We start from the raw sequence: 27321 nt of genomic DNA, 5'->3' as shown, positions 1-27321 counted from the left end.
CTTATTCATAATTTTGATATTCTTCAGCAAGATACAATGAAATTATTTTGAGCTCAAATCCATCCACTCCAAGAAACAAACAATTTGTGTGGAAAGGGTGTAAGAGGGTGCTTTCATCATTAAAAGGTCACAAAGAAGTAATAAGGCATTGGCAACTGCAGCACCTTCTGGCTCAGGCAGGGGAACATCTTGCTTTCTTTACTACTTGATAGAGACTGGTTCTGCTTTTCTAATTTCATACCATTATTTTAATTGGCGTTAAACTATAGAAGACTACTTAATTAAAAATATATTAAGAAATCAATATGATTAGACCATGTCAGATACAGGTCTGTACTTGACAGCCATTTGCATGTCATGCTATTTCTTGCCTGTACAGGTTTCCGAGATGCAAAGTGCAATCATGAGTAATGAAGGGGTAATGGGTTCAACCTGGAACCCACCTGGACACATTCCTGTGTAGCCTCATCTAAGTGTTCCTGCTCCGGCGGGAGGATTGAACTAGATGATCTTTTGAGGTCCCTTCCAATCCCTAACATTCTGTGATTCTGTGATTGCATAAAACAAGTTATTTGAATTTAACATCTGTGTAAAAGCTAAATCTCTGCATGACATTCTGGCTGGTTTTGAAAGAACAGTTAACAACTACCATGACTCCAGAAGACTTTACCAGCTGTACAAATAACTGGCTACTAGTACCACCATAGACAAGCAATGGTAGCAGCCAAACTGCTCTTACAGATTAACTCTCACTAGTATCAACTGAAAATATGTTTGAAATATTTTATATGCATGGTGTTAAACTAAAACTGATCATGTCTTCTGAAATTGCAGTACGTTCCTACACGGTGTCTTGGAAAATGCTTGGCACTATTAAAATTCTTGTGATAACTTAAGTGTCTTAATATGAACTTTTAATTGTCTAAAATCATGCTCTCTTTATTTTAACAGTTAAAATTTCACTGATAATTAGTTCTGCTTTCTGTCAGCAGAAACAGAAATTAATGACTTTGAGAAAAGCATTTATGATTTTTGTTCTTGATTTAGTTTAGTATGCACATTACTGTGGATATAACTTAGAGGCTTGTCATTTTTTAATCAGATGACATCCAGCAGTCCCTTCCAACCTAAACCACTGCATATTCATATGACAGCAAATGGTGTCAGAAGAGGGGAAAAGTGAATTACATGTAAAAGACTGAACACGAGATGACTAACTCTTCCAGTAGGGGGAGATGTTCTTTTAAAGTTTATCAGCAACTAAAAAGTGTTAAACAATTTACACTTCTCTCTCTTTAACAAAATCAACCTCGTAAGAGAAATAAGTGCATGTGCCTTAGTAGTGATACTATCCAAAAGGTAGTTGTATGAAAATCAGAAAAATACACAAAATTTACAGCAAATGGCTGTAAGAGAAAAACGTACTGATGATGGAGAAAGCGGTGTTGACAGCCATCAAACCCAAAAAGGCCCTATTCCTTTTTAAAGCCAAAGTGTCTGCAACAGCACTTTTTTTTTTCACCCATACAATAAACGTAGCCTTTAGTTACCAAAGATGCAACAATACCACAGAGAAAGAAAAAAAAGCATTATTTTTTCATGTTAGTACCACTAAATATTATAAAAATAAAATAATAAACACACTCTCTGTATCTTAGAACAAAATCTCAGCTGTGTTTTCCTCCTTATTTCCAAATTTCTTTTTAGAAGTTTAAGGTCAGAAGTAATACTGTCTCATGTCACACTATAATTCTATTCTCCTCCTAAAGCCATTTTCTTTTACAAACCTTCCTGAGAATCAGGGAGGTTCCTGAACAGTACATGTTACCATCTATTTTTTATGAATGCTGCTCACTGTCCATTATGTTGCCGTTCACCGTTCTTCCAGTTGTGCCACTGCAACAGGGGATGATGACATAAATCAGGTCTCTGAAATGTTTGTACTTTGATCTGAGCAAAAATAGAATACTCTCACTCTTGCCTTCTTCCCAAACCAATTATCTTTTGACTCAGATAACTTCTATGATCTCCTTCAAAAAGTAGCACTTGCATCAGTACAGCCGAAGGGTACAGTGAACTGGGAACATGCCTAGAGGAACACCTTAATCTGGCTTTGTCTCCAGAGAAATGGCTGTGAAAGTACACCACAGGGCACTTTTAAAGCAATCATGGTGAGAGCAGAAATGCCATTTATTAAAAAAGGCTGGGATTTGTCAGTGTTATATTGTGTCTATACATGTGAGCTGATGCTGAAAACTCTCTTCACAGTCTGTAGCAAACCAGAACCCAAACAGGTAGAGTCTGGGACTTTTAATGTAAGTTTCAAATATGGGATGACAGATGCCTATTTCAGCTAGATGAACAATTCAGATATAGGCATGTACAGTAGAGGGATATGAATTTGATGAGCTGATTCATCCCTAGTCTGTCTAAATACAGGTGAATTACTAGCAAATAAAGCCTCCTAGTATCTCTTCTGTAACACTTTTGATTGGCACAGTCAGAACAACTTTGGAAAGAATAACATTATTTTCCTCATTTTAGGCACAGTAAAATGAAGTAAAACACCCTTCTTCATATCTGCTGTATCTTCAAATGCTTTGGATACTACTACTCTGAAAATAGATGCCACTTTTACTGTCACAGGGGTGAGAGGAGACTTGCCTGCAAATACAACTCTAAGCCTTGCCGTCGCTGCTCCAGAACCTTGGGAACCCAGTTTCTCACGTGCTTTGAAGGGATCTCTGGAGTTCTTATGAACTTCTTGAGCTGCAAATGAAAAGAAACACATACAGAAACAAAGCACAACAATGTTGATCTAAAGTGAACATCTTTATGTTAGAGATGAGGCAGTACAGGTAAGATAATGCATAAAGGACAACAGCATGACAATGAAGTCACTCACCATCAGCTCAGTGAAGTACCAGCAGACTTCATACCTACAGGTTGCAGATAAAAATCTCCATGTCTAGCAGCCCTGTACAGTGAAGAGGAATGCTACTAATAATTTCTTGTAACTAACAGCCTTAAAACAAAATGGCAAGAACTACAGAAGAATACTTGAAATGAGTTCCATGTTAGTCAGCCTAGAACGATACCTCACAATTTCACTGCAGTGTACCAAGTTATGAGCTTGCTAAGTGAGGTGACAAAACAACGCAGGAATTTCTAACTCTGGATTTAGGCAACTATGAGCAGATGGCAGAAGTACAGGGAGAAGATCTAACAATTTCTGTCAAGAGCTGGCAATCAAGAGAGCAAAACATTTGTGTGCTCAAACTGCAACAAGAGATTGACAGTTGTGTTTAATATCTTATATATAGAAATATTAATAGCAAGATTGCCACTGAATATATTTCCAAGAGAGCTCCATAACTATTGCTCTAAAGATTTGCACAGGAAAACTTTTATAGATATATATGGAAATGTGTACATGCATACATATGAGTGTATATAGATATACACAAACATAAATTCTGACAACACTAAGAATTCTCTCATTGGAGCAACATATTTTTACAAAACAAAAAAAAATTAACATTTTTCTCAAAATTACAGAGCAAAAATAATAACTGGAATAGACTCCATTGCATTTTAATAGAAGGCAATATTACACATTCTTTCTGTTGGATATTGCCTCTGAGTAAATCAGAGGCAAGGAATGAACGGAAGGAAACTCAAAATTGACTTTGACATGCATGCCCATGGGAGACTGAGAATTTACATTTCATCTTTGAGCTTGCTGAGATGTCACTTCAGGAAAAAGCAGTGCCAACATATCAACGTCTCTACAATCACAAGTAACGAAGCTGCAGAAAGGAAACCTCAATTGCACTGGAAACATTTTGCAACTTCCTTATTTCTTCACAGTGCTAAATTAAAATTAAACATGAAGTGAGAAAAGCAACCCACCAAAACAAAATCCCAAACCCATGTACTTTTACTGACTGTCTTAAAGCCAGGATATAAACTCCATTTTTTTTCCTCTAAATTGGTCAAGAATGTTGAAGAAGATACGGTCACAGCTGTTGCAAACTATGACAGCACCTGCAGATGAGTAACAAATGAGGAGAATGCTCCAGATGAGGGGATACAAATCTGAAACAATACAAGTGTCCACCAAGGTCTAGCTGCTTATGAGATACTCTGTCGCTACTGCCTCAGCTGATGATTAACAATTTTATTGTGCTCTGTGTTACATAAAGCATCCACTAAACAGTTGCTTAAATGTGCAAGCACAGGCACTAGGTGTAGGTACAAAGCACAAGCCATACAGATGTACAAAGAATAAATGATCAGCCCACTTTCTTATCCTTACAATAATCCAATAATATATTGCAACAAATAACGATTACAATGTCAAAGAACATGAAGCAAATCTATGTATGTGTTTTAGTTATATTGCTTCATACCTGTCCCTACACAAGAAATATTTATCTGAGGACAACTACTGGCTGTAATACTTTCCTATCACAAACTGACCTGACGCCTATTTACCATACTGTAGTCTCTATTTTCTGCAAAACTGAAAGATGGCTCAAATTATCAAGCAAAAAATTATTTGCCCAAGTGTGAAAAGTCAAAATGATTTAAAGCAGACACCAATAATTCAAAAATCATAAATTACTTACAAACCAAGATATAGAGAATTTAAGATTTTTGTAGATTTCACTGCAGTAGTGGTAACACTGTCACCTTCTAGCATTCTGGTGCTTAAAAAGTACTACCAGTATTTCCAAAAGTAAAGGGAAAAAGGTATAATAAAATGGCATTTGAGAATAAATATCAATAAATGGTTGTATTTTTAATTGTTCTACAGATAGAAATAATTTAATTCTTTCTACAAACCTTGCCATATTAGAATAATAAAGTAATTAATAATACAATACTGTGATGTGAATGGTACACAATCTGAAAGGCCTGGTTTGTTGCTCACAACCATGACAAAATATAATAGTCTATGCAAATTATTTTAAAAAAATCCAACAGTAGTGGATGTTTTCTGTCAAGGGAATAACTAGCACTCCTGAATTTGCACTCCTGGTGTAGCATGTCAGTCTTGAAAAGATTTTAAACTGTTTCCACTACAGCTAGATTGCACAAGGAGTGGAGCTTTTTTTTTTTTTATACAACTGGAATGTAAGAAAGGCTGAACCCTGGAAGAAGATAAATCCAGCCACATTCTTGGAAATGCCTTTGTTTAAAAACAAACAAACAAACAAAAAACCCCCAACAACAAGTTAATCAAAACATTAATTGGCATTTTGATGAACAAATAATGTCCTCTATGAGCAACTCAGTCCCTCCTTCCTCCATGTGACGCCAGTGAAGCATGTCCTTCTCTGGTAAAAGACACAATCCCCCATTTTCTACCACAGTCGCTCTCTACAGAAGCTTTGTTTCTTCTCTTCACTACAGACATCTCCAGCACTAAAGGCACTTTGAATATGCAGTAAGTCTAAAGGTACCTTTCTGCTTGCCCTGTACTCACAGCAATTTAGAGTGAAACTTAAATTTTAAATTAAAGGGGAAGAGAGGAACAAAAAATGAATACCCTATTGGCATGCTGAAAGCAAACTGGTAGCTGGACCTGAGTACAAATGGTGTCATAGGATGAGAACAAATTGTTCACAAAGAACAATTGAGGTGCAAGTTCAAAATACTCTTCTCCAGTAAAAACTGTTCAAATACACACCCTGATTTTTTAAGGGTGTTGAGATTTTCTGCTCTAACACAAAAGAGAGAAAAAGGGGTGAAACCGCATACTGTATTACTAGAGAATGCTTTCTCCAGGATTTCTGTAACACTGAAAGCACTAAGAAAGGTTCAGGGCATGAGCTGTTCAACCATGTTTACTGAAATTTTACTACAACTTCAAAAGTAAGACCCAAGAAGTATATTGTTGCCAAAATATGCAAAGTGCTTTGCATTTGTACAGGGAACAAACAAGAAAAAGCCACTATCAATCTTGCAGAGTAACATAAACAGACAGTAAGTAGATGAGGAGTAAGATGAAACAAACTGAAGAGTGGTGCACGGTGTCTGGTTAGAACATCTGTTTTTCAGGTTTGTCTATTTTGCTGCTATTTCTGCAGAGAGAGAAATGGACAATCATTTATGTTTTTTCTGGTGTTCCATGGAGAAATCTCTATAAAGGGAGTTACTGCAGAGGAAGCAATGTTCAAGGAGATAAACCTGAGAGTGAGACTGCAGTCATTCTTAAGTTTTGTGTGAAGTAATTGTACAATACCAGAAATTACAGTGAAATTAGACAACAACAAAAGAACAAAAAATGGAGGCATTCAGTGCTTTTTTTGCCCCAGTCTTTAATACTACAGAGAGGCCTTGGGCTGCCTGGTCCCCTGAGTTGGAGGGGAATGGTTGCAGGAACAGTGACTTTCCATTTATATACACTGAATTTGTAAGGGACCAGCTGCATAAGCTGAATGTTCACAAGTCTATGATGCGATTCATCACACGATACTGAAGGAGTCAGCAGGTGTTATGGGCAGGACCCCTCTGGTCATTTACCAAATGTCTTGCTGGCTGACAGCAGCTTAGCGTGAGTCAGTAGTGTGTGCCCAGGCAGCCCAGAGGCAAACTCCATCCTGGGGGGCATTAAACACAGCACAGCCAGTGCTCAGAAGAGGGGCTTGTCCCTGGATTAAGCCTTGGTGTGGCCTCACCAAGAGTGCTGTGTACAGTTCTGCACCCAGCAATTTAAAAAGGATGTGAAGGTCCTTGAATGCATACAGAGGAGGGCAACAAAGCTGCTGAAAGGGCTGGAAGGCATGTCCTGTGAGGAGTGGCTGAGTCCTTTGGGCTTGTCTAGTTCAGAGAAAAGGAGGCTGAAGGGTACACTCACTGCTCTCTACAGCTTTCCCAGGATGGGGTGTAGAGAGGAAAGTGCTGAGCTCTTCTCCCTGGTACCCAGTGATAGGATGACTGGGAATGGTTCAAAGCTGTGTCAGACATTAGGAAACATTTATTTACTGAGAGGGAGGGAAATGGCTTCTTGGAGAGGTGATAATAGTAATAATACACTTTAATTCCAGGCCAGGCCTGAAGGGGTCATGCAGCTGGACTAGATGATTGTTCTAGGTCCCTTCCAACTAAAATATTCTATTCTATTCTATTCTATTCTATTCTATTCTATTCTATTCTATTCTATTCTATTCTATTCTATTCTATTCTATTCTATTCTATTCTATTCTATTCTATTCTATTCTATTCTATTCTATTCTATCCTATCCTATCCTATCCTATCCTATCCTATCCTATCCTATCCTATCCTATCCTATCCTATCCTATCCTATGCCAGGCCATGCCATGCCATGCCATGCCATCTCACCTACAGGAGATGATCTACTTGGGTAGGGTGCATTTGAAGCATATAAATCCTGATTTTCCCCTCATAATGCTTCCTAACTTATCTAGTTATATAATCTCTACTCACCTGCTTTACTTTCAATTGCAGGATTATTGTCATAGGTAACATAAAACACATGTATTGCAAGGCTTGGTGTGAGCTGCTACTGATTCTAACACTGTTGAATATGATGCCACAAGAGCTATGCGAACATAAGAAGCAAAATATCTGAGGCATATCTGAATTACAACAATAAACAAGGAAATCAGTATTAAAAAGCGGCAGCTGATACCACAACTGGGCCAAGAAGCAATAAAGCAAGAAATCCTAGCATATCTTAATTATGGTGCAGTAAAGCAAAATACATTCTTGTTCTTTGGACTTTGAGGGTCACCACACAGATGGCTCAATAGATGCCCTTCATTGACCCAAGTTTGCTTATATCCATGTACCATATAATGCCGGCAAAATCCATCCTTTCTACCACTAGAGTAATGCTTTTTCCCTGAATGAGATGATTCCTAAGCTGACTCAGGGCCACCAGCAAACATGCTGGTGTGGGTAAGCTCCTCTGAGACTGCAGTGGCAGGAGCTGTAAATACTCACACTCCTCTCTGCCATTTGTAGAGAAAACTTGTCCATATGGAAGGCTAGCAGCACCAGTCAAAGCAGCTGAGTTGAGCGTGCACATATTCCACTGCCACTGAGAGCTGCAAACCAATAAACATTAAGTTGAGCCAGGTCCTAGGAATGAAGGACTGAAGCTCTTCAGTTGCAGCCCCACCACTGGCGATAGGCTGCAATGCTTTTTCAGAATTCTGCTTCACAGTACTTAGCCTCCATAAGGCAGTAAAAATGTAAAACTTGCCTTTCAGCTGCATAACCGTATAGCAGCATCCACTTCAGCCTGGAGAGGAGAAATCATACTTTAACAGTGAACAAAACAATTTAAATTTCATTATATGAAGAGTAGCAGACTGAGTTGGTCTACTCAGTCTTTTTTATGTCTAGTTTCCTAGTGTATACAACTTGTTTCCTCAGCTTTACATACAGCAGGTTAGCAATACAGTTTACAGTACTAACAAATTATTTGCCTAATTGGATAAAACCAAAAAATGTATTTATTATAGGAATGTGTCTCATTCTGTGATTTTACAAGAAGAAAAAAAAAACCATACTACTGACAGTATTTCAGGAATACAGCATGTAAACAATAATCAAAAAGAAAAAACCAGTTAATAAAATCTAAGAAGTCATCATCCCCTTCCACAAAATAGAAAAGAACCTGAGTAAGTTGGGAACTCGTTTCTAGAGACATGAATCACAAGATGTAGTTAAGATAAACCATGTATAGTAACAATTTCAAGAGAAAGGGAAACATCACAACTACGGGAAAACCAAAGTTACATCTTATAAAGAAAGAGATCACTACCTTTTTATGAAGTGCATGGAATTCACTATACCTCTTCTCCACAAAATGTTTCCTTCCACTCATTAGCACCTCTATTTTAAAGACCTGAAAATTGTAAGTAATAAAAAAGAGATTAATATTACTTGCACAAACAGCTCTGTGATATGACTGTGTATATTTTACTATGGAGGTTCCTGTAGGTGGTCCCAAAAAGTCCATGATAACTCATGAGGTGCAGAAATACAACAACAAATAAGGTGAAGTACAGCTGAATCTTCTGTTAACAAGTTTGTTCAACAAGCATAGAAAAAGCTAAGTTAAGCTTGGACTGTCTACTGTACATTAAGAACTAAGCACTAAAATATTCCCTTTCAGAAAGATTTAATATATTTTGAAGTAGATAAAAATATTTTTTTAAAAGGATGGTAAGAACAAAAAAAAAAAGGAGAAAAGAAATAAAGATTAATTATTTTTCCCTCTAACAATACAGCATACTAACACACACACACTTGTTCAGTAAGAACTGGATAACAGATACAGTATGATATGCATGGAAAAGGATAAATAAATGCAAACACTATATTGTAGGTGAATTTCCTCCCAGCCTACAAATTCATCTGCAGTCTCAGCTGAGCTTTTGCTACCACCTATGCCCTAGGAAAACAAACCAAACCAAAACAACAACAACAACAACAAAAAAACCCACATAGCAAATGCTTGTTTTCTTTGTATGATGCAAGTGACAGCTTTTGTTTCTGCTTCTGGAAGGTTGAAAGTCCAGGAGAAGAAGCTCTCTGGATCTACTAATTAGTAGTCACTAACATGACATCTTCTTGATTCTCAGGTCACTGGGTCAGTTCTGAGGTCAAGTGATGAGAAATATTTTGAAGTACTCAAGAAAGCATGGTCATTTAAATGAAGACAATCTCAGCAGAAAAGGAATACAGAAAGGGTGCCTGGTCTATCTAGGAGTTCTTTGTTTTCTGTTTTGCCCAGAAAATGCTGGAAATAATTATTTCCAGGACAATAAGTGATGAAGTTCAGGACAGATGATTACATCAAGACCCAAGACTTAGGTCAAATAAATAGTTATTTTAAATAAATTTGCAAAAAGTTGTTATGCTTGAATGGAGGAAAAAAAAGGAGTTTCTGTCACAACATAACCAGCTAGCACTGATCAGAGCAAACACACAGAAACCATGCTGGATAAACACTTTATATTGTCCACTCGAACCTGCCTTTCAAACAGGTCAAAATGCTATACTTTCCCTGGCTAGACAAAGCACATTAGGAACAGATACCATTTTATTTAATCCAGACTGAAATGTGTCTACCTTTGTTTGAATGCAGTATGGATGGGATTGCAGTCATTTCACACCAATGTTTACATAACCAAAATTAGTTCAGATCATTGTAATCCATCAAAATAACTTGGGCTATATGCTACCTCTTTGAAGAGGACTGTTTCTGTGTTCTAATCACTGCGAGCAGATGACCTTATTTGGGTGCATTGATTTCCGTCCACCCCCATCTATTTTAGACTATTTTGGGAGAACAGCTATTGGCTATTAAAAAATTTTCCTCTACAAGTGAAAAAACTCCAAGGCACCCTTAGGAATAAATCCTAAGTTCAGAGTTGTAAAGAGCATCACATGCAAAGAAAAATCAATGTAGGCTTTTTTCTTTAGTTGAGACTTAACATCCTAATTATATGAGAGGAAAACATTATTTACATCTTATATTCTACACAGTGTATGAAAGAAGTAGTTTTGTGAGGAAGAAAATTGATCGCAGAGGAAAGCCACTGCTTCAAAGGAATTTCAAGGATAACTTAGTAGGAAGAATGGATAAAAAAATATGAACCTAGTTAAATTAGAAGTGACCATGAGTCACTAGTTAAGGTGTTGCAACTGTTTTGAATTAACCTGATATTAGATCTCCAGCAACTACAAGGAACTGAGAACATCTACTTACACCTCAGTCACTGTTAGATTAGCCCTTTTGTTGGCTACAGGGTTTGCCAAACAATTTGGAGAAGTTGAAGGGGCTCCTGCCTCAGCTATAAGCACTTGCTTGACAGGTAACTCGCTCATGAATCATGGCTTGGCTTGTGCAGTCCCATTTTGGCTTTAGTCATATATGTGCAACTTCGAGAAACATATTTCCCTCTGAAGTCTATAAACCTGTCATTTCATAAGGGAAAATAGTTGGAATGTGGGGAAGAAAGGAAATATAAATCCCTCTGTGGACCTTATTTTCAAAGCATGTACCTATTTTGTTCCGTGTTTCATCACTGGTTAAGGAATTACAGAAACGGCTTTAGAACACCAAAAAGTATGAAGCATTTATTTAGCCTCTTTTTTAATCTTATCAAGGTTTTAATTACTGTTTGCATATTTTTTGCTAACAAAATGACACTGAAGAGTATATTTGCTGGTCATTTTCACAGATGACATGAGAAGAGAGAACCACAGCACAATGATGTCATTTCCAAACCCACACTATCTGCTACCTTTACACCTTCAACTGGCTGTACCAGTATAGAGGCTTTACCTCTGCCTCCAGCTATCCAGAGTCCTCATATCTAGCTTCAGTAGCCATCTAAAATTTACAAAGCTGTACAACAGATCTGCTATGCGTGAGGTTGAAAATCACTGTTTGAAAGCAAAGCCCTGCAAATGGTTTTTCTAAATTACTCATTGTGGCACCTGAATTTCAGTAATAGAAAACAATCTGTGATAAATGAGTGGACAATCTGTACATGTTTTTGTTTAATGCACATCTAAATATTAAATTGATTTACAAAGTAACTTATAAAGCAGAAATGTAAGTACGTAAAATAACACACACTGTGCTTATGAACTTCACATTATTAAATAACTTTATTTAGACAGCATAAATTCCAGGTTTGATTCCTCACTGTTTACTAGATCACAATTCAAAAGAGCAAACTAAAAATATAGAAGTGAGTTTCTGTGCCACTATTTCATACAACAACATGGCTTTGTGTGAAAGACAAAAAGATATATTAGCTTATAAGAGAGACAGGAACTCTTCATGGATTCAAAATAGCTATAGACAAATCTCACACAAATTTAACTGAGCAACTGCAGGCCCTGACATAAAAACAATGTACGGAAACTAGTGAACATAGACAAAAGTGCCAAAATAAAGACGGAAGAACTATGGGGGGAAAAATGCAACACTGCAAGGAAATTACTTTACTTGTAAAAATGTTCATGTTCTCTGAACAGATAACCCTGAAAAGACATAAGACTCTTTATAAGTGACAGTTAGTTAAACGAAAAATGCAATAATTAATCACTGAATAAGATAAGCAAAATGCTTTTCCCATAGTGATTGAAATAACAGAAATTATACTGCACTGAAAGATCTGCAGTTCATCCTGACCAGGACACACGGGACCATACATACGAAGACACCAATTAGAAAACTCTTTATGAGTACTATGAAACCAGAAATGACTCGCCTTTCTGGGTTACTACCACAAGAGTTACCAACGATGTTTGCACAAAGTCAGAACACCTTTATCCATTAAGAACATTCTTCCAACAGAACTTAACCCACATAAATGATATATGGGACAAACACGTTTGGACTGGATATCATTATGAATAATGTTGATCCTTTACCAAGCAGAATTGTGGATCTGCCACTATAGTTCATAACCATCAAACCTACTGTTAGGGAACAGACTGCCTTAGCTTATTGAACTATTTGGTATACTGCTTGTATAGAATTTGCTTAGCATAACTTGCTTGGCATAAGTAACTATGTTTGATTAGGCCACAAGCTGTGAACTTTTGAACTTTCTGCGTAATCAAGCAAAGAAGGGCCTCAGAGTCAGTTAAAGCTAGAAGATAAAGGGAGCTTTTGATTGCTGGTAGGAGCTGCGTCCCTAGAAATAAGTAAAGGAACACAACAGCATGTTTTAAAGAAGATGAGAAACAGCAGAATGTAATAACTTATTAATATTTTGGCTATGCTGAAGACTTATTTTTCTTTCTAGCTGCAGCTGCAAAATAACAACTGAAGGACAGGACTTAGACTAATGTCTATTCTGGTTGGTGAAAATCAAATGACTACTCACAAAGAAATGGCCCACCTGAATGAAAATGAAGGGATCCAATGAAAAATGAGGAGAGCCCTGACTCTAACTTTATAATTGGCCTGAACAGACATGCATAGGATGGGAAACTCAGATTGCAAGGGTGTAATTGCCCAGGGCTTTTTTTGCTTGAGGTCCTTCTTCTGGTGGCACCCAGCTGGAGGTGCTCTGTGTTGTGCCTTATAAATAAATCATTTATTTAAGAAGAAGTTCTAGAATCCATGCCCTAGTCTCTGCTTTGGGAAACCTAGGGAACTTCCTTAACACCTGTGAAGGAAACCCTTCAAGAAGAATTCTTAAGGACTTTGTTAATAAGATAGTAAAAGCGTTCAGGTCCAACTGCAAAACAGATTTACATATGTTTAAAAACATTTGTTTCTTTTTTTTTTTTTCTCCACTTTTTTCCAATGATATAGATCGTATTCAGAACTTTGAAACCATTTTAAAAGTTCTTATTATTAGCACATATGCCTAATTTTACCATTTTCCTGAATTTATCTGTTTCTGATTGTTAGCAAACCTCTAACAGAATGATCCACTATTTTCACTTCTTTCAAGAAGAATACTGACATTTCTCGGTGCAGAAATTAGACAGTACTATGTAATAACTACATTGGATTATATATGGGCAAACAACTGGCATTGTATCACTGTGAATTTCCAAGATAGCATAAATGGAAGAAAACAGGAATCAAAAAGAATGATCCATGCCTTCCTGTAAGCCCACCAGTGTTGTAAGTGCACATTGAGAACTGCATGGTAAATAACCCAGGTACTGCCCTCCTTCAGTTCTTACCTATGTCAAATGCTTACACTAGGTACAACAGGACATCTTTTATCTGATCATTCGATGCAAAACCATGCAGCTGCAGTAAATTAGTCTCAAAAAACCCAGAACGATCAGTTTAACAAAAAAACACAGATAAAAATGACAAACAACAAACAAGACCAAGAGTAGGGAGGAAAACTAACAAGAACAGTAACTTCTTGGCTAGGCTTTCTATTAAATGAGAAATACACAGATGGGACTTTTATATTAACTCATGGTAATTACATTAACTACAGTGTTTATAACTATGGTAAATTAATACTATCATATTGCATATATTTATACACGGAAAAATTAATTGCAAAGTATATAAATGTCTGAAAAATTACACTTGAGAAAGAGATTTGTGGCAGCATCATTTAGAACGAGGAGATACAAAAACCAGAAGCAGAAAAAGATAAGTTTACGAAAAACAGATACACTTCTAACATTCACCAGGAGAGGAAACCCCTCAAAATTCTACTACTGTGCTTTTCTCTCTCAAGAACAAGCTTACCAACACTAATTCTATTTAACATATTACTTACAGAAGTAAATACATCCTTTTAGATGCCTCAGTATACTTGACAGAGTTTTGTCTGAGGAACAGTTAATGAATTCACAGTGTCAAGAAACTCAACCTCAAACTTTTGTCATGGCCATACGGAAGGAATTCCAGAGCAAATGAAATGACAACTATGGTCCACAAAACACTAATAGGATTTCCACAAGCCTAATGTTTCATTATCATTCAGACAATGACACATTTTCTGTCTCAGTTGTGCTATGAGTAGAACAAGACCACAGCATTTAGTAGAGATCAAAAGATGACTTTAAACCTATTCCCATTCAACTGATCTGGGGAAAAATGATAGTCTACAGAACCAATAAGAGCAAGTGAGTGGTGGCAGTAGCCAGAGCTGTATGTAGCTGCAGCAGCAGTTCGGTATCTCAGGGTCTAAAAGCCTAGTGGCAACACTCCATATTTCTGAATGCCCTCCACAGCAGAGGCAGAGACGAGGACAGCTCAGAGCCAACTCAAACTTCATAGTAGCCTTGACAAAACTCAATCTTGCTATCCTCCAAATGAAAACAAATTAACTTATTCTGACTTCATCCTTTGGAATGGAAGGCAGCAAAACTCAGTTCTGTAGTGGGCACAAGGCAGCTCAAGGGCACAGAGACAGGCTGACAGGTCATGGAGGAATGAAGCGAGGGTAATCTCCCTTTTTCTCTCCCCAGTTATAGAGTTATGGTACTCCCCTGTCTTACATGCACTGTTTACTTTGGGTTATGCCCACCGTGTCCACTTGCTAAGACTTAAGACCTTCTGTGCCTTAGGTAGGCTGCTCATAGTCACATCTTTGCCTCCTCCCTGTAGTAAATGCTCTACTCACCCTACACAGCCAGCCCCTACAAAAGCTCCAGCGTGGTGTTCCTTTTATTAAAAGGCCCCTTCCTGCTGCAGAACTGGGAAACAAATTGAGGCACTGTAAAGAAAGAAGCAGAAGAGCCCTGAATATCTCAGTTTGCTCCTTTTGGTTTTGCTGGGGCTCTAAGAAGGGATGAAAATGGTTGTAAGAGGCAGTAAAGCAAGAGAAGCCAAAAATCAGGTATTAGAAACTGGAAGTAATCAGTATTAGGGGGCAAGGATGAACAGGGAGAGAGCTGTTCTTCCTAGCAGCAGTCCTCACATGTGCTGAACGGTTTTTACTGATGGCCATTAGAGCAGACAGAAAGCAGTAGCTGCAGATGGGCAGCTCAGCTAGTGCAGATGTTTGGAACACTGATCCTCACAGGTAGGCAGTGGGCCCACAGCTACCTCCACGTCCTCGCTGACTCAAGCAACTGCATGTTGTGTCTGTGCTTCAACCTCCAGCCGCACAGCTGTACTCAAAACAAGTGAAACCAGTTTCACTGAAGGACCCCAAAGAGATTCAGATCCATTACATTATCCATCATAAGATACACTTATCTTACCTAAAACCAGCTCAAAAATTGGGTTGGACCCACAAAGAGCCCCTTTCCCAACCTCAAGCACTGTCATGTCTGTTATCTGAAATCAGGCTGTTTCACTTAGTCCTAATTTCAATGTACAATATTAAGTTACAGAACAAGAAAGAAATAACGTACTTTCACTAACTACAGAAAACAAGGCTTAACATTATGCGATTATGACGTTGCCTTGTCCAGAGCTTGTGAAGGAGAAAGACCACGTCAGAGAAGTTAAAGGTTCACTGCAGGATTTCCAGAGAGCATTCCCATCAGCTCCAGTCTGTGTGAAGCAGTTACCTGATCCCTCTTGGCCTGAAGAGGCAGCCTTACTATTTTTATAATGCAATAAATACATTTTCTACTATGACACAAACCCATTGAGAGGACAACTATGTTGTTTCATTGACTCATCCTGTTAAATGTCATGTTACTGTAATCCAACCTGGACATTCATTTAAAAAAAAAAAAAGTGTACCTAAGAACAACCAAAAGCACATGTTCTTAAAACATGGTTCCTTCTTCGTCTCCTTAATAACTTTTTGTAACCTTCAGCCATTTATTTACTGAAAAATCTGTCTCTTCACTAACATTTACCAGTGTTAGTGGTACCAGTACCTATGTAAACCAGACTACAGTCTACTCAAGAACCTTTCAGCATGCATGTCCTGGTTTTGTCTGCGATAGAGTTAATTTTCTTCATAGTGGCTATATGGAGCTATTTTTTGGATTTGTGCTGGAAACAGTGTCATAACACAGGCATGTTTTAGCTTACGTCTGAGCAGTGCTTGAACAAAGTCAAGGTTTTTTTGGCTCCTTACACCACTCTACCAGTGATCAGGTTGGGGGTGCACAAGAAGCTGGGAGGGGACACAGCTGGGACAGCTGATCTCAACTGACCAAAGGGATATTCCATACCATATGGCATCATGCTCAGTATATAAAATTGGGGAAAGAAGAAGCAAGGGGGTGTGTCTGGAGTGGTGGTGTTTGTCTTCCCAAGTAACTGTTACATGTGATGAAGCCTGGCTTTCCTGGAGACAGCTGAACACCTGCCTGCCCATGGGAAGTGGTGAGTGAATCTGCTGTTTTGCTCTGCTTGCATGTAGAGCTTTAGCTTTACCTATCATACTGTCTGTATCTCAACCCATGAGTTTTCCCAGTTTCACTCTTCTGATTCTCTCCCCCATCACACCACAGAGGCAATGAGTGAGCAGCTGCAGCGGCTTAGCTGGTCGCTGGGGTTAAACCACAGTCACACAGTTTGTCTTTCCCACCAATATAATTAATACATTGATAATTATTATAATTAAGGGTATTCCCCCTCCTACACTTTTTTGCAGTGTGTGCCTCCTCCACTCATAAAATGGCATAGTGTTGGTAGGAATTGTGTGCAAAAGTCATGCGTAGGACTAGACAGTATTGTTTCTGAAGATGGCCTTTGAGAAGCATATGCCTTATTTCTTAGGATTTAGATGAAGAGGTAGTAAAGCAATTTGAACTGCAACCCAGTCAGACAGTTTTGTAATTCCTACAACATGGGAAGCTCAAGAGAGGCTTCCACAGAGCTGTCACTGTTGAATGAAAGAGCAGCTGACATATAAGAGTAACTAGTTTTTTGATTTTTTTCAACTCTCCTTAAACCAATCTTTTCCAAACACATGGTTCATAAAATCCCATAGGAACTTCACTGTCGTTTCCTGAAAAATAACTTACTTGACTTTCCAAGCTAAAAAGCTTCTCCCTTGCCAGTGAAACACTGACTATGGAAATCTAATTTGTAACCGAACCAAGAAGCTGCAAGATCTGACTTGCTTCTGATATTTTTCTTTATTAGCCCTGAAGAGCACAACTGTTACACAGATGACATCCTTTTAAAATCCCATTGTCACTGTGGTCACCTATTTGGCTAACTTCCTTACAAGCAAACTTATTGAAAAATGTGTTGATCTTTTACTGAAAAAGGAAAAGTTCATAACACATCTTAATGCCTACAGCTACACAGACAAAAAAAAAAAATAGCCTGCTCTGCTCTATTTGTCTATCTGGATTATCTCAGTGTCTCTTACCAGAAATAACAGGACAACCAATTACAATAGTAATTGTTCAAGTAACAGTAATAGAACCACCACGAGTATTTTAATGGAAAATATGAACTTTCCAATAGAAGCAGTACATTGGGATAAAATACTTGAATACTGCAAAAAATAACCGATGGCAAAAGCATATTTACATGAAACAGATGAATTCTAAGTTGGATGAAATATAAGCACTCTTCTACTTTGTCACAAAATCCTTTGCTATTTTATATGAAGAAACTATAAAAAATCCTCTAACTTCTCAAGGCAGAACGCAACTCCTAATCAAAATGAAAATGTGCCCATATTGCAGCCAACTAACTGCAAGAAACTTCTTTATACAAGAAGCTAAGCACAAGTTTTTTCTAGAAACATTAAGTCTGTGTTACTTTGCTTACACTTGTATTTACAGTCTGGAGAACACCCAGATCACCTAAGACCTCCAAACCACAGATATTTTGTTTACAAACCAAAACAGCCAAACGGTGTCAAAGGACATACTAAAAAAAATATACACACAGTGAGGTGATGAGCATTAGAGTTCAAAGAAGCTGCCATTACACTGTCTCATACTGGATGAATTTAGCCTTTTCCTCTGCTAGTGGCTAATAAACACACATGAACAGGAAACACAACATTATTTAGTCAATTTACAGTACACACAAGCTATGAAAAATCAGCTCCACACTCTTAATGGTAAATACCAGAGGAAAGAAATACTGTATATCCACCTAGCACCTTTTTTTATTAGGGTTTCTGCAGCAAAACAATTAAGTCTCTGCTCCCCTTTACCTGTAAACATAAGTAGTTCACCCAAATAATTTTTCAAAAGCAGTAGTCAAAGAAGGTTGCTTTTCTAAATGTCTGTTCAGAACAGCAAAGCTCCTTCACATATTACATTTAAATACTGAGATTAGTCTGTCTTCAAGCCCACAACAGAGGATTCAAATACTATTCTGTTAATAACGAAGATGAGCAATCAGGATGGATGCAACATTCTCAGGCACTTTTTTTTCAAGGACTTAATCCATTGAAACTTTCACTAAACCAGCATTGGTTTGCCTTCCAAGATGCAAACATAATTACCTCTGCTATTGCCTGCCATCTGCCTTACTCTTACATGCAACTATCAGCACTATTTCAAACATCACCACTCATTTCTGCAAGTAACAGTCATTGTATAAATTTATCAGAGAATGCCATCCTGCTCACCAAATGTTCCCATCAGGTTAATGTCTTTGGAATGGTAATTCAAAATGGGACAAAGAAATAAGCTCAAAGAGCTATAAACCAGTTTCATTTCCTGCTGGACTAAACCTGTTGTGACTGAAACAAGACCTGAAGCAGGTTACCAGGATGCAGTTATTGATACATCCAACTAGAGAAAACCAGATGATTCTTCATGTGTCAAAAAGGTGGAGAGAATGGAAGCCACAAACTCAGCTCAACTACTGAAGGAACTGAACGAGCAGCTATCCAAAACAGTACCCCAAAATAATAAAATATTGTGCCTAAACGAAGATTTAAGTTTTTAAGTTTCTTAGTTTATAGGTTCAAAATCAGTAGAAATACTAATATAAACCAATATGCAGGATGATATATGTAATTAAGGTATCCTATTAGCAATTTTGCAATACAAGATTGAATAACCTACCAGACAACACTGGTTGTACAATTAAATATTTATCATTTCAAAGACAATGAAAATTGATTCAGTGAGAATTATGTAAATTTGCAACTGGTCTCTCAATCACTTGGAAGATAGTGAGGCAAACTGAGTAATTACATGCCTGCACATGTATTCAGCCAGATAAAGCACTATTTATCCAACACATTTCAGAAAGATTTTAAATAAATTATAAAATTATTCTGATTCTGCAAACATGGATATAAAACCCTCCATGCTGCAAACAAAGTGACAGGCAATGGATGATTGAAAATTGTGCTAAGTGTTTAATTGATGAGTGTTGCTTGAAATGAAGATAACACAATATGCCAATCTCTCTGTGTGTTAACTAGAAGTATCAGAGTCAGAAAGCATAATTCACAGGTGTAAAAATCTGTGACTACCTTCTCCTCAAAGAAAAAAATACTAAAGACACAGCCAAGCACAGACTACTGAAGAGCTCATCTGGCTTGAGCAATTCAGTAATAAAAGCTAGTAGATTCCTAAACACAGCACTATGAGGAAATAGTATTTATATACTAATTTTTAACTGAAATTTGAGAGTCACATTTTTATGTCCTGGTTCTTGGGTGTAAAAGAAATCTTCATTTACTGTACTTGAAAACTCTGCACGTTCATCACCTGCAGATACCAACCAAGATCCCTGATGAAATCCATAAGGACTTAAACCCCTAAATTCAGTTGGACAAATTCAAAAGTACTATCAAGAAAAAAAAATAAGGACAGATAACAATAAGAAGTGATCACAAACACAATGCGATACTGTCACTCCTCTAATTCTAAGGTTTCAAATTTTATTTTTGCCTTATTATGAACTTAGTGAAAACTTCACTCCACTATGCAGACCTCAGTGACTTTCCCAATTCTCACTTTTTGTACTCAATAGAAATTTTTTTGCCATTTCCATTCACGCAAAACACTGCCATATATAACTTCTTCAAATATTTTTTGTTATAAAGGCTCTGTTGTTGTGAGTCTCCATCGCCTCCCTGCAGAAGGAATGCAAACATTGCTTAGCTTACTTTAAGTTCTCAGTTGCAGTAAAAGTTGATTCTACATATTTACAGAAAGTGCAACTTCTCTATTTACAAGGCAGATAAAATGCAACTTACTTTACCCTATGTGTGTATGAGGTGTCATCTTATCTCCCAACTGCCTCAGCAAGCAACTGCTCATTTTCCCATACTTCGTCCCTACTTACTTTTTGTTTCATCCATATATGTTTTTCACAGGTACAAAAACTGAAGCGGTATAGAAGGGACATTCACCTTGCACCTTCCTTTTTCGTGCTGCAGCTCACACACCCTACTGCTAATTTTAATTCTCAATAACATTTCAGGAGGCCCTGAGATGCGGTTAATTTAATAAAATATATTCTAGGCCTTAATGGCAGTGCTAGGAGCAATTAGAAGAATCTAATATTTTCCATTGCAAGACTGTTCTGAGTTACTTACAGTTTTGCCAGTCTTTAATTTTTGGGCTTAGATTTTCCATACTAGGCATGTGATTCAGAAAATATTTTCAGAAAGTTACAGCTGAGACAGTCCAAATACATACTTAAAGAAAAATACATTTTACTTTACCCATGCCAAAAAACCCAATCAAAAACTCAAAACCCAACCCAAAACGAAACCCAAACCATTTCATACAAATACCCCCAAGATATGGACATGAAGACCAGAAAGACAGCTGGGAGGCAAATCTGGCTAACCCATAAACTTCTGGAAAAAAACCTGACTCCTAACAAAACTTTGCACAGACTATGTGCACAATATAGAGGTTCCAATGGTATCAGCACTGCTGGTGGTCTGTTATTTTCACAACGTGTCCATTCAGGCTGAAAGTTTATAGCATCTCCACAAAGTCAGGGCAAATTTCAGGCCTAGAGAATCCTTTTCTACAGTTCAGGAACTTCTATGATGTTAAGAAGCAGAAAAAAGGTCGGAGAATGCTTCTAAGTTTTGGTGAGAAAGAGATGCTGGACAGGAATCTACACTTTGGCACAGGGGAACACCACCTGAAAAGACCATACCATGTTACCATTAAAATAAGCAGGCCAAGGAAGAGCAGGAGAAGGGGCTTTTAGCCTGAAATACTCCAGCTCCTGTAACCTTGAGGTCAACAACCAATTTCATAATGTATGAATCAGAAATGTATGTCACTGCATCTGCTTGCTGTGAAAACCCATTGCTAACACACGGTATACTTCCCCCTCTGTCCACTGCTGGTGAGGCAGCTGGATGATAAAAACTCAGGCACCTCTTAGTCCAGAGGTCTATACTAGGAACCTAAAAGCTCCATGTCCACAGGTCATAGAGCTGGGGCAATACCTATTCAAATTATATATCCCCTTCCCTTCATTCTCAGTTGCCTGCTCAAGTTTAAAAAGCAGGAAAAGGGAAAACCATTAAGAAACAAGGGTTGTGAATTTAAGTACTCGTATTTTCATTTAACCTTTCCACACAATGCAACCCAGTATCCCTGCAAATGCTTGCAGCCACCAGGCACACACTACTTTTCCTCACTTGGTCTGCTCAGATCAGCATACAGGACTGACAGTGTCATGGGAACAAATGAGCAAGGGACAACGTTCTTAGGGGCTCTTTCCATTTAAGAACTAAAAAAACCCGCAAACAAACAAACAAACAAACAAGCAAACAAAAAATCAAACCAAACAAACAAACAAAAGACAAAACCAAAACACATTTTAAAAGGCAGGAAAACCATATACATGGAAAGTATGGCCTTCAGATTAAGGCACGTCATCACAACACTGTCACTTTGTAACGTTTAGATCTAAAATCGAAGAACTTGTGCAATGCTGAACAACTTATTTTATGCTTTTTCCTAGAAAAACCTACTTAGAACACCCCACTTGGGCATAAGTCAGAGGCCAAAGGTTAAAAACCCAAGCCCTCTGAGACACAGTGGATGCAGGGCAGAGATGTACAGGCCCCTATTTTAGGACATGAAAAAATAACACTGACACTTGTTTCCTCCTGATTTTGTCAAGAACGGCTTTCTAATAAGGACTGCACATAAAATGGGGGGAGGAGGGGAATCAAAAAAACTCACCACTAAACCTGGCGAGTGCACACGCAAGCCCAAACATCTGCCATAGTCAGCTCCTCCATGCACTGGTGGTGCTGGTATCTAGCTCATTTAACATAAGAAGTTGTATTGTTGCAGAGATCACTGTTGTTCTACACGCAGATCCAGCATTTCTCAGCTTCTCCTTCCACGGTATATTAAGTAGCTGGAGGAGGAAATAGAAAAGCTATTCCACAAAATGCAGTATTGATTTTCCTACTGGAGGAAAGAGGCTCTTAGTCAAAAAATATGTCTTTGCTCCTCTACCTCATGAGAGAATAAAAGTCTCAAAAAAGACAATAACCTGCAAAACCATGAACCACTGAAGAATTTTCTTATAGCCAGCGTTCTTTGCATATGTCAACACTACATAACTGAAAAATCACCAAATAGTATTCATACTTCAGGTATTCTTGAAATACATAAAAGGAAAAAAGTTATCCTTCCTCAGAACTTCTTAATCACTGCAGTTACTAACAAATACTGAATGAAACCAGTGAAGGATTTTTAAGTAAAACAAACTCCTCTAACTATTCTTTAAGACCACAGAAAACAGAGTAAACCAATTCATTATAATGTGTAGGGAAAAAACTGCTAGTGTTAAAAGGGTGACATTTTCTTATTTCTGTATTATATGCCAGTTTCGTAAGATCTTGACCATTAATTCTCTATTCAAGTGTAACACCCTAGTAAAAGTGAACATAACATTTCCGACAGTAGAGACTAATAGGATTTGTAATAATCTTAAAAGATATGAAGCATTACTGTAGTTTACAGTGATAAGATGATAGATATAATTTCAGAAAATACCAGGACTTGAATGCTTTTGGACAGTTGTTGCTCTATGTACATATTACCCAATATGTTGGGTTTCAAGAAAGTCTTCCCTAAAGATGTGTCACCCCATCAATCCAAAAAATAAATAGCTTGTAAAATTCTACCCATCAGAAATAGAAATACTGTAAAATGTATGAGTCTACTCTCAGATCTTTCTTTGCACTGAAAATATCATTCTCAATGAAATCTCCTATCATTTTTTTAAAATAACCAATGAAAAATTACTGCATGCAAAGCTCACCTAGTGTTTCTAGAAAAATAAGACTATCACCAGATCCAGAGCCAAATCTGGCCTATTTAATAGTTTCATCAGAAAGTCTACATTAGATAAACACTGGAGCAGAGGCACAGAGAGGTACTGCAGAAAGTCAAAACATGACAGGACACGACTGTGCAATCTGATCTATGTTGGCCCTGCTCTGAGCAGGGGTGGGGGTGCCTGGACCTCCAGGGACCACTGCCAACCTAAAGGACTCTATTAGGATCCTATGGAAGTTCCTTCCAAGTCAGGTGGAGGAGTTAAAAAGGTGAAAAACATTGCTTTGTTTTACGTGCTCATTTTTGGGAAGACAGTTGGAAGATGTTTGCTCTGTTACAAATTTGTACAGTTCTACATTATTGAGCAGCAACTTGCCCTTCAGCTTTGCAGAGTAACTACCTTGACAAGTTAGATTTATTCTGACTTATGAAATGATATTCTGAACCTGTTGTTTCTGTGAAGATCCTGCTACAAAATTTTGAAGAAGGTGGGTGGGATGGGAGACAACAGATATTTCTATTAGCTTTAAGCTTTTTCTCTTCTTAAGAGTCTTTCATCATTCCCACCAGATAGTGGGAAAAAAACAGTCAGGTCCAAAAGCCACCAGTCAAACAGTGACATTTACTCACAATTGAAAAACTCCTTCCTAAATTAAAAGTAACGCTGGTTTGCTCGAACAGCCATTCCACAGAGTCAGAAGGGAATCCCAAGCATGCCTCACTTTTGTGGTGAGGTTCTGTGATTCTAGCAGTGGATTCTTATGTATTCTCTACTTCCATTCCAAAGAAGGATAATATTAGCTTTTACGGGTTCTACAAACAAGAGAGAAATTTCTCAGATTGCTGCTGATCTGAAAGTGTCACCTTCATTGTTATCACTGAACAGTATAGCACTCTGCCTCAACAGATGTTCAAAAACTAAACTGGAGCTCTCCATATGTCACATGAATTGCTGGATTAATGGTGAAGTTTATCAGATTATCAACATTTATTAATCATGCACTTAAGATTACATACTGATTCATACATGTATACAACACAATGAAAGCTACTATTTCAAATCGGTCTTATGTGTTTAGGATTTAAGGTGAAGTTTCCAGTAAGAGAACAATGCTTTTCAATCTTTGGAAAACTTCAAATCATCAACCTATGTTAAGTGAAATTTAAAGTAAAATGAATTTAATACCCAATGAATAAACTGTGTAAATTTACATAAGCAAAACTCTGTTTTTCCATGCTTATTGAAATTTTTTCATGGTGTCATAAAATCACAGAACCTGTACTCTACTGATGCACATCTATCCAGATCTCATGACGACTCAGGGAAGACATGCCCTATTCTGTAAATATGTCCTAAAATGCAGCAGAAGAAAGCATTATGAAGTCAAAGTAAACTACTATTAAATGTGTAGCATGTAAGTGGCATGTACTGTTAAGTAAAAGTAAGGGTCTCCAAAAATGCTGAAGATATTAAAATAACGTTTGTTAGCATGGTGTCTATTTAAGAGAATAAGTGAAGCAAGGGCCAACCTCAAAACAGTACAGAAGACAAAAAGACACCCAAATTATCTTCATCAACAAAACAGCTCAGTTACAACATGAAAATGGGAAGCATGTGGAAATAGAACAGTAAATAAACTTGCTTTAAAATACAAATTTTGTAACTACAAGCTTTTATAGTCAACTAACAATACATAACTGTGAGATGACTGATTTACTTTGCAAGATCTGTATATGTTTTAAAGTTGTTTTAATTACTAAGTTAAGGTATCAGTAAGCATAAAGCATCCATTTATTAATGAAGACACTGTGCTTAATAAATAAATAAATACATACATACATACATACATACATTGCCTGCTTGTAATAAAAGGCATTTAAAACATTTAACATATCAGGAATAGAAGTCTGAAGATAGATTTCATGGTTTTGCTTGTTCTTAACATGGGAATTCAAATACCTTAATTTTTTGATGAAAAGTCCCAGTAATGCGTAAACAATGACACAGTACCTTCTTTCTTCTATGCACTTCATACAAGCTTGCTCACAGTGCTATCATACCAACCTCAACAAACATTCTGCCATAGATTATGGTCCAGTCTAAAATAAGAACTTAAAACATGCTTCCTCTTTCCCCCACCTCCCATTTCAAGGTAGCTTAATGACTGAAAAGTTATACTTTCTAGACTTTTTGTTAATGCCAAGAAAAAGAAGTTCTCTGTCTAAAAAAAAAAACCTCAAGTGACTTGCTTCCAAATCAGATTTGTACTGTCCCCTCTCAAGACACCTATTTACATGAAATCTCTTATAGTTTCTCTGCCTGTATAAAATGCAGATGCCACTGCACATCAGGCCTGTGTTTGCCTCTTTGCACAGACAGTCCAAAACAGTTTTCCTGATCTGCTTCAACTTGAAATGTTGTCAATATATGGATTGTCTTGCTTTCTAATTCAGTGAAAAATCTAGTTTTCCATTAGTCTCTGCCTTTCTAATTTTCGATACAGCTTTACTAAATGTAATTATTAAAGGCAGATTCAAGAAAGCAATTACTGAGCTACTGGTTTGTATCTCTGAAGTCTTAATAAGGAACAAGAAGTTGAAGTGACACACACTGCAAAATCCGTAAAATACCACCAAAAAACAAACAAAAAAACCCACCTGGCCATGTGTTTAATATATACAACACACAGAGAGAAAGCCCAGAACGGTAAGGAAAATTGCTATGATCAGTATATGTTTGGGGAGACAACACAACTTCCTGTTATCACAAATGAGTTTTAATCTTTGTACCGCTGTGGAGTGTACTTAGGATTGTAAGTGTATTTCCTGACTGCAGCAGAAATAGCTCTAGAAATAATTTTTTAAATATCAAATCAAGAGTGGAATTGTGGGGTTTTTCAATGTATTCTAGAAGCTACAGCATTTGAAGTGGTTATACTGGACTACGAGATATCTAATCTCACTTGCCAGTACTAGCAACCAAATATTTGAAGTAAAATAAAGGTGATTTAGTAAAAAATAATAACTAATAGGCATAAAATATATAGTAGATTGCTTTAAACCCAAAAAGCATCCTAAAGCCCAGAAAAACACTGAGTTGCAGCAGAGCCTCTTGCTACCTTCTAAGGAATTTCAATAACCATTCTCAAGGTGTTTGAGTACAGACAAACAAGACTGCAGCTAGAGTATTTTCCTCCTATGTAATTATTTCTTCAACCCCAGAGGTCAATCACCTCCCTTTCTCACCCACAAAAAAGTGGGTAATAACTTGGCCACAATGAAGTCAGCAACAACAGTCCCACTCAGGAGCTACATCTTCACAACACTCTTTGTGACAATTATTCACACAATGATACTGTTGTAAAATAATTTTTGTCATTTTGCATATCAGAAAGAGTGACAACATTTCTTATTTGCAAAGCAATAATAACGGCTCTGGGTGAGTTCATAAGCCAAATTGAAAATGAACTCAAAATAATCTTCTGCTTTTAAATAAACATCAGCCTACACAGAGCTTTCCAGCAGCCTCCCTTTCATCACAATAGTTCATTACACAGTAAATCATTTAAGTATGTTAGCAGAGTAGCAATTAATGAATTAGCATCGCCTACTTCACTTCCCACTGTACTCATCACAAATTTATAACAACACATGAACACCGA

At 37.4% G+C, this 27321-nt stretch overlaps 1 protein-coding gene across 4 annotated transcripts in view; it reads right to left on the bottom strand.

The window, feature by feature from the left end:
* Positions 1–27321, bottom strand: part of SNX24 (sorting nexin 24) — a 93408-nt gene that overhangs the window by 37077 nt on the left and 29010 nt on the right. For 2 of the 4 annotated variants that reach the window (XM_071802168.1, XM_065860819.2), the window contains exons 2-3: positions 8802–8885; positions 2661–2769 (exon numbers count right to left, since the gene is read on the bottom strand). In XM_071802168.1, the coding sequence (XP_071658269.1) occupies positions 2661–2769; positions 8802–8885 (193 nt within the window). Of the gene's footprint in view, positions 1–2660; positions 2770–8801; positions 8886–22549; positions 22731–27321 lie in introns of all 4 variants that reach the window. The other 2 variants (XM_071802169.1, XM_065860820.2) reach the window with 2 other exon arrangements.

This window comes from Patagioenas fasciata, chromosome Z (assembly GCF_037038585.1).
Source record: "Patagioenas fasciata isolate bPatFas1 chromosome Z, bPatFas1.hap1, whole genome shotgun sequence".
Taxonomy (NCBI): domain Eukaryota; kingdom Metazoa; phylum Chordata; class Aves; order Columbiformes; family Columbidae; genus Patagioenas; species Patagioenas fasciata.
The sequence above is the reverse complement of the archived record's forward strand: the minus strand, read 5'-3'. Positions and strand labels throughout refer to the sequence as shown.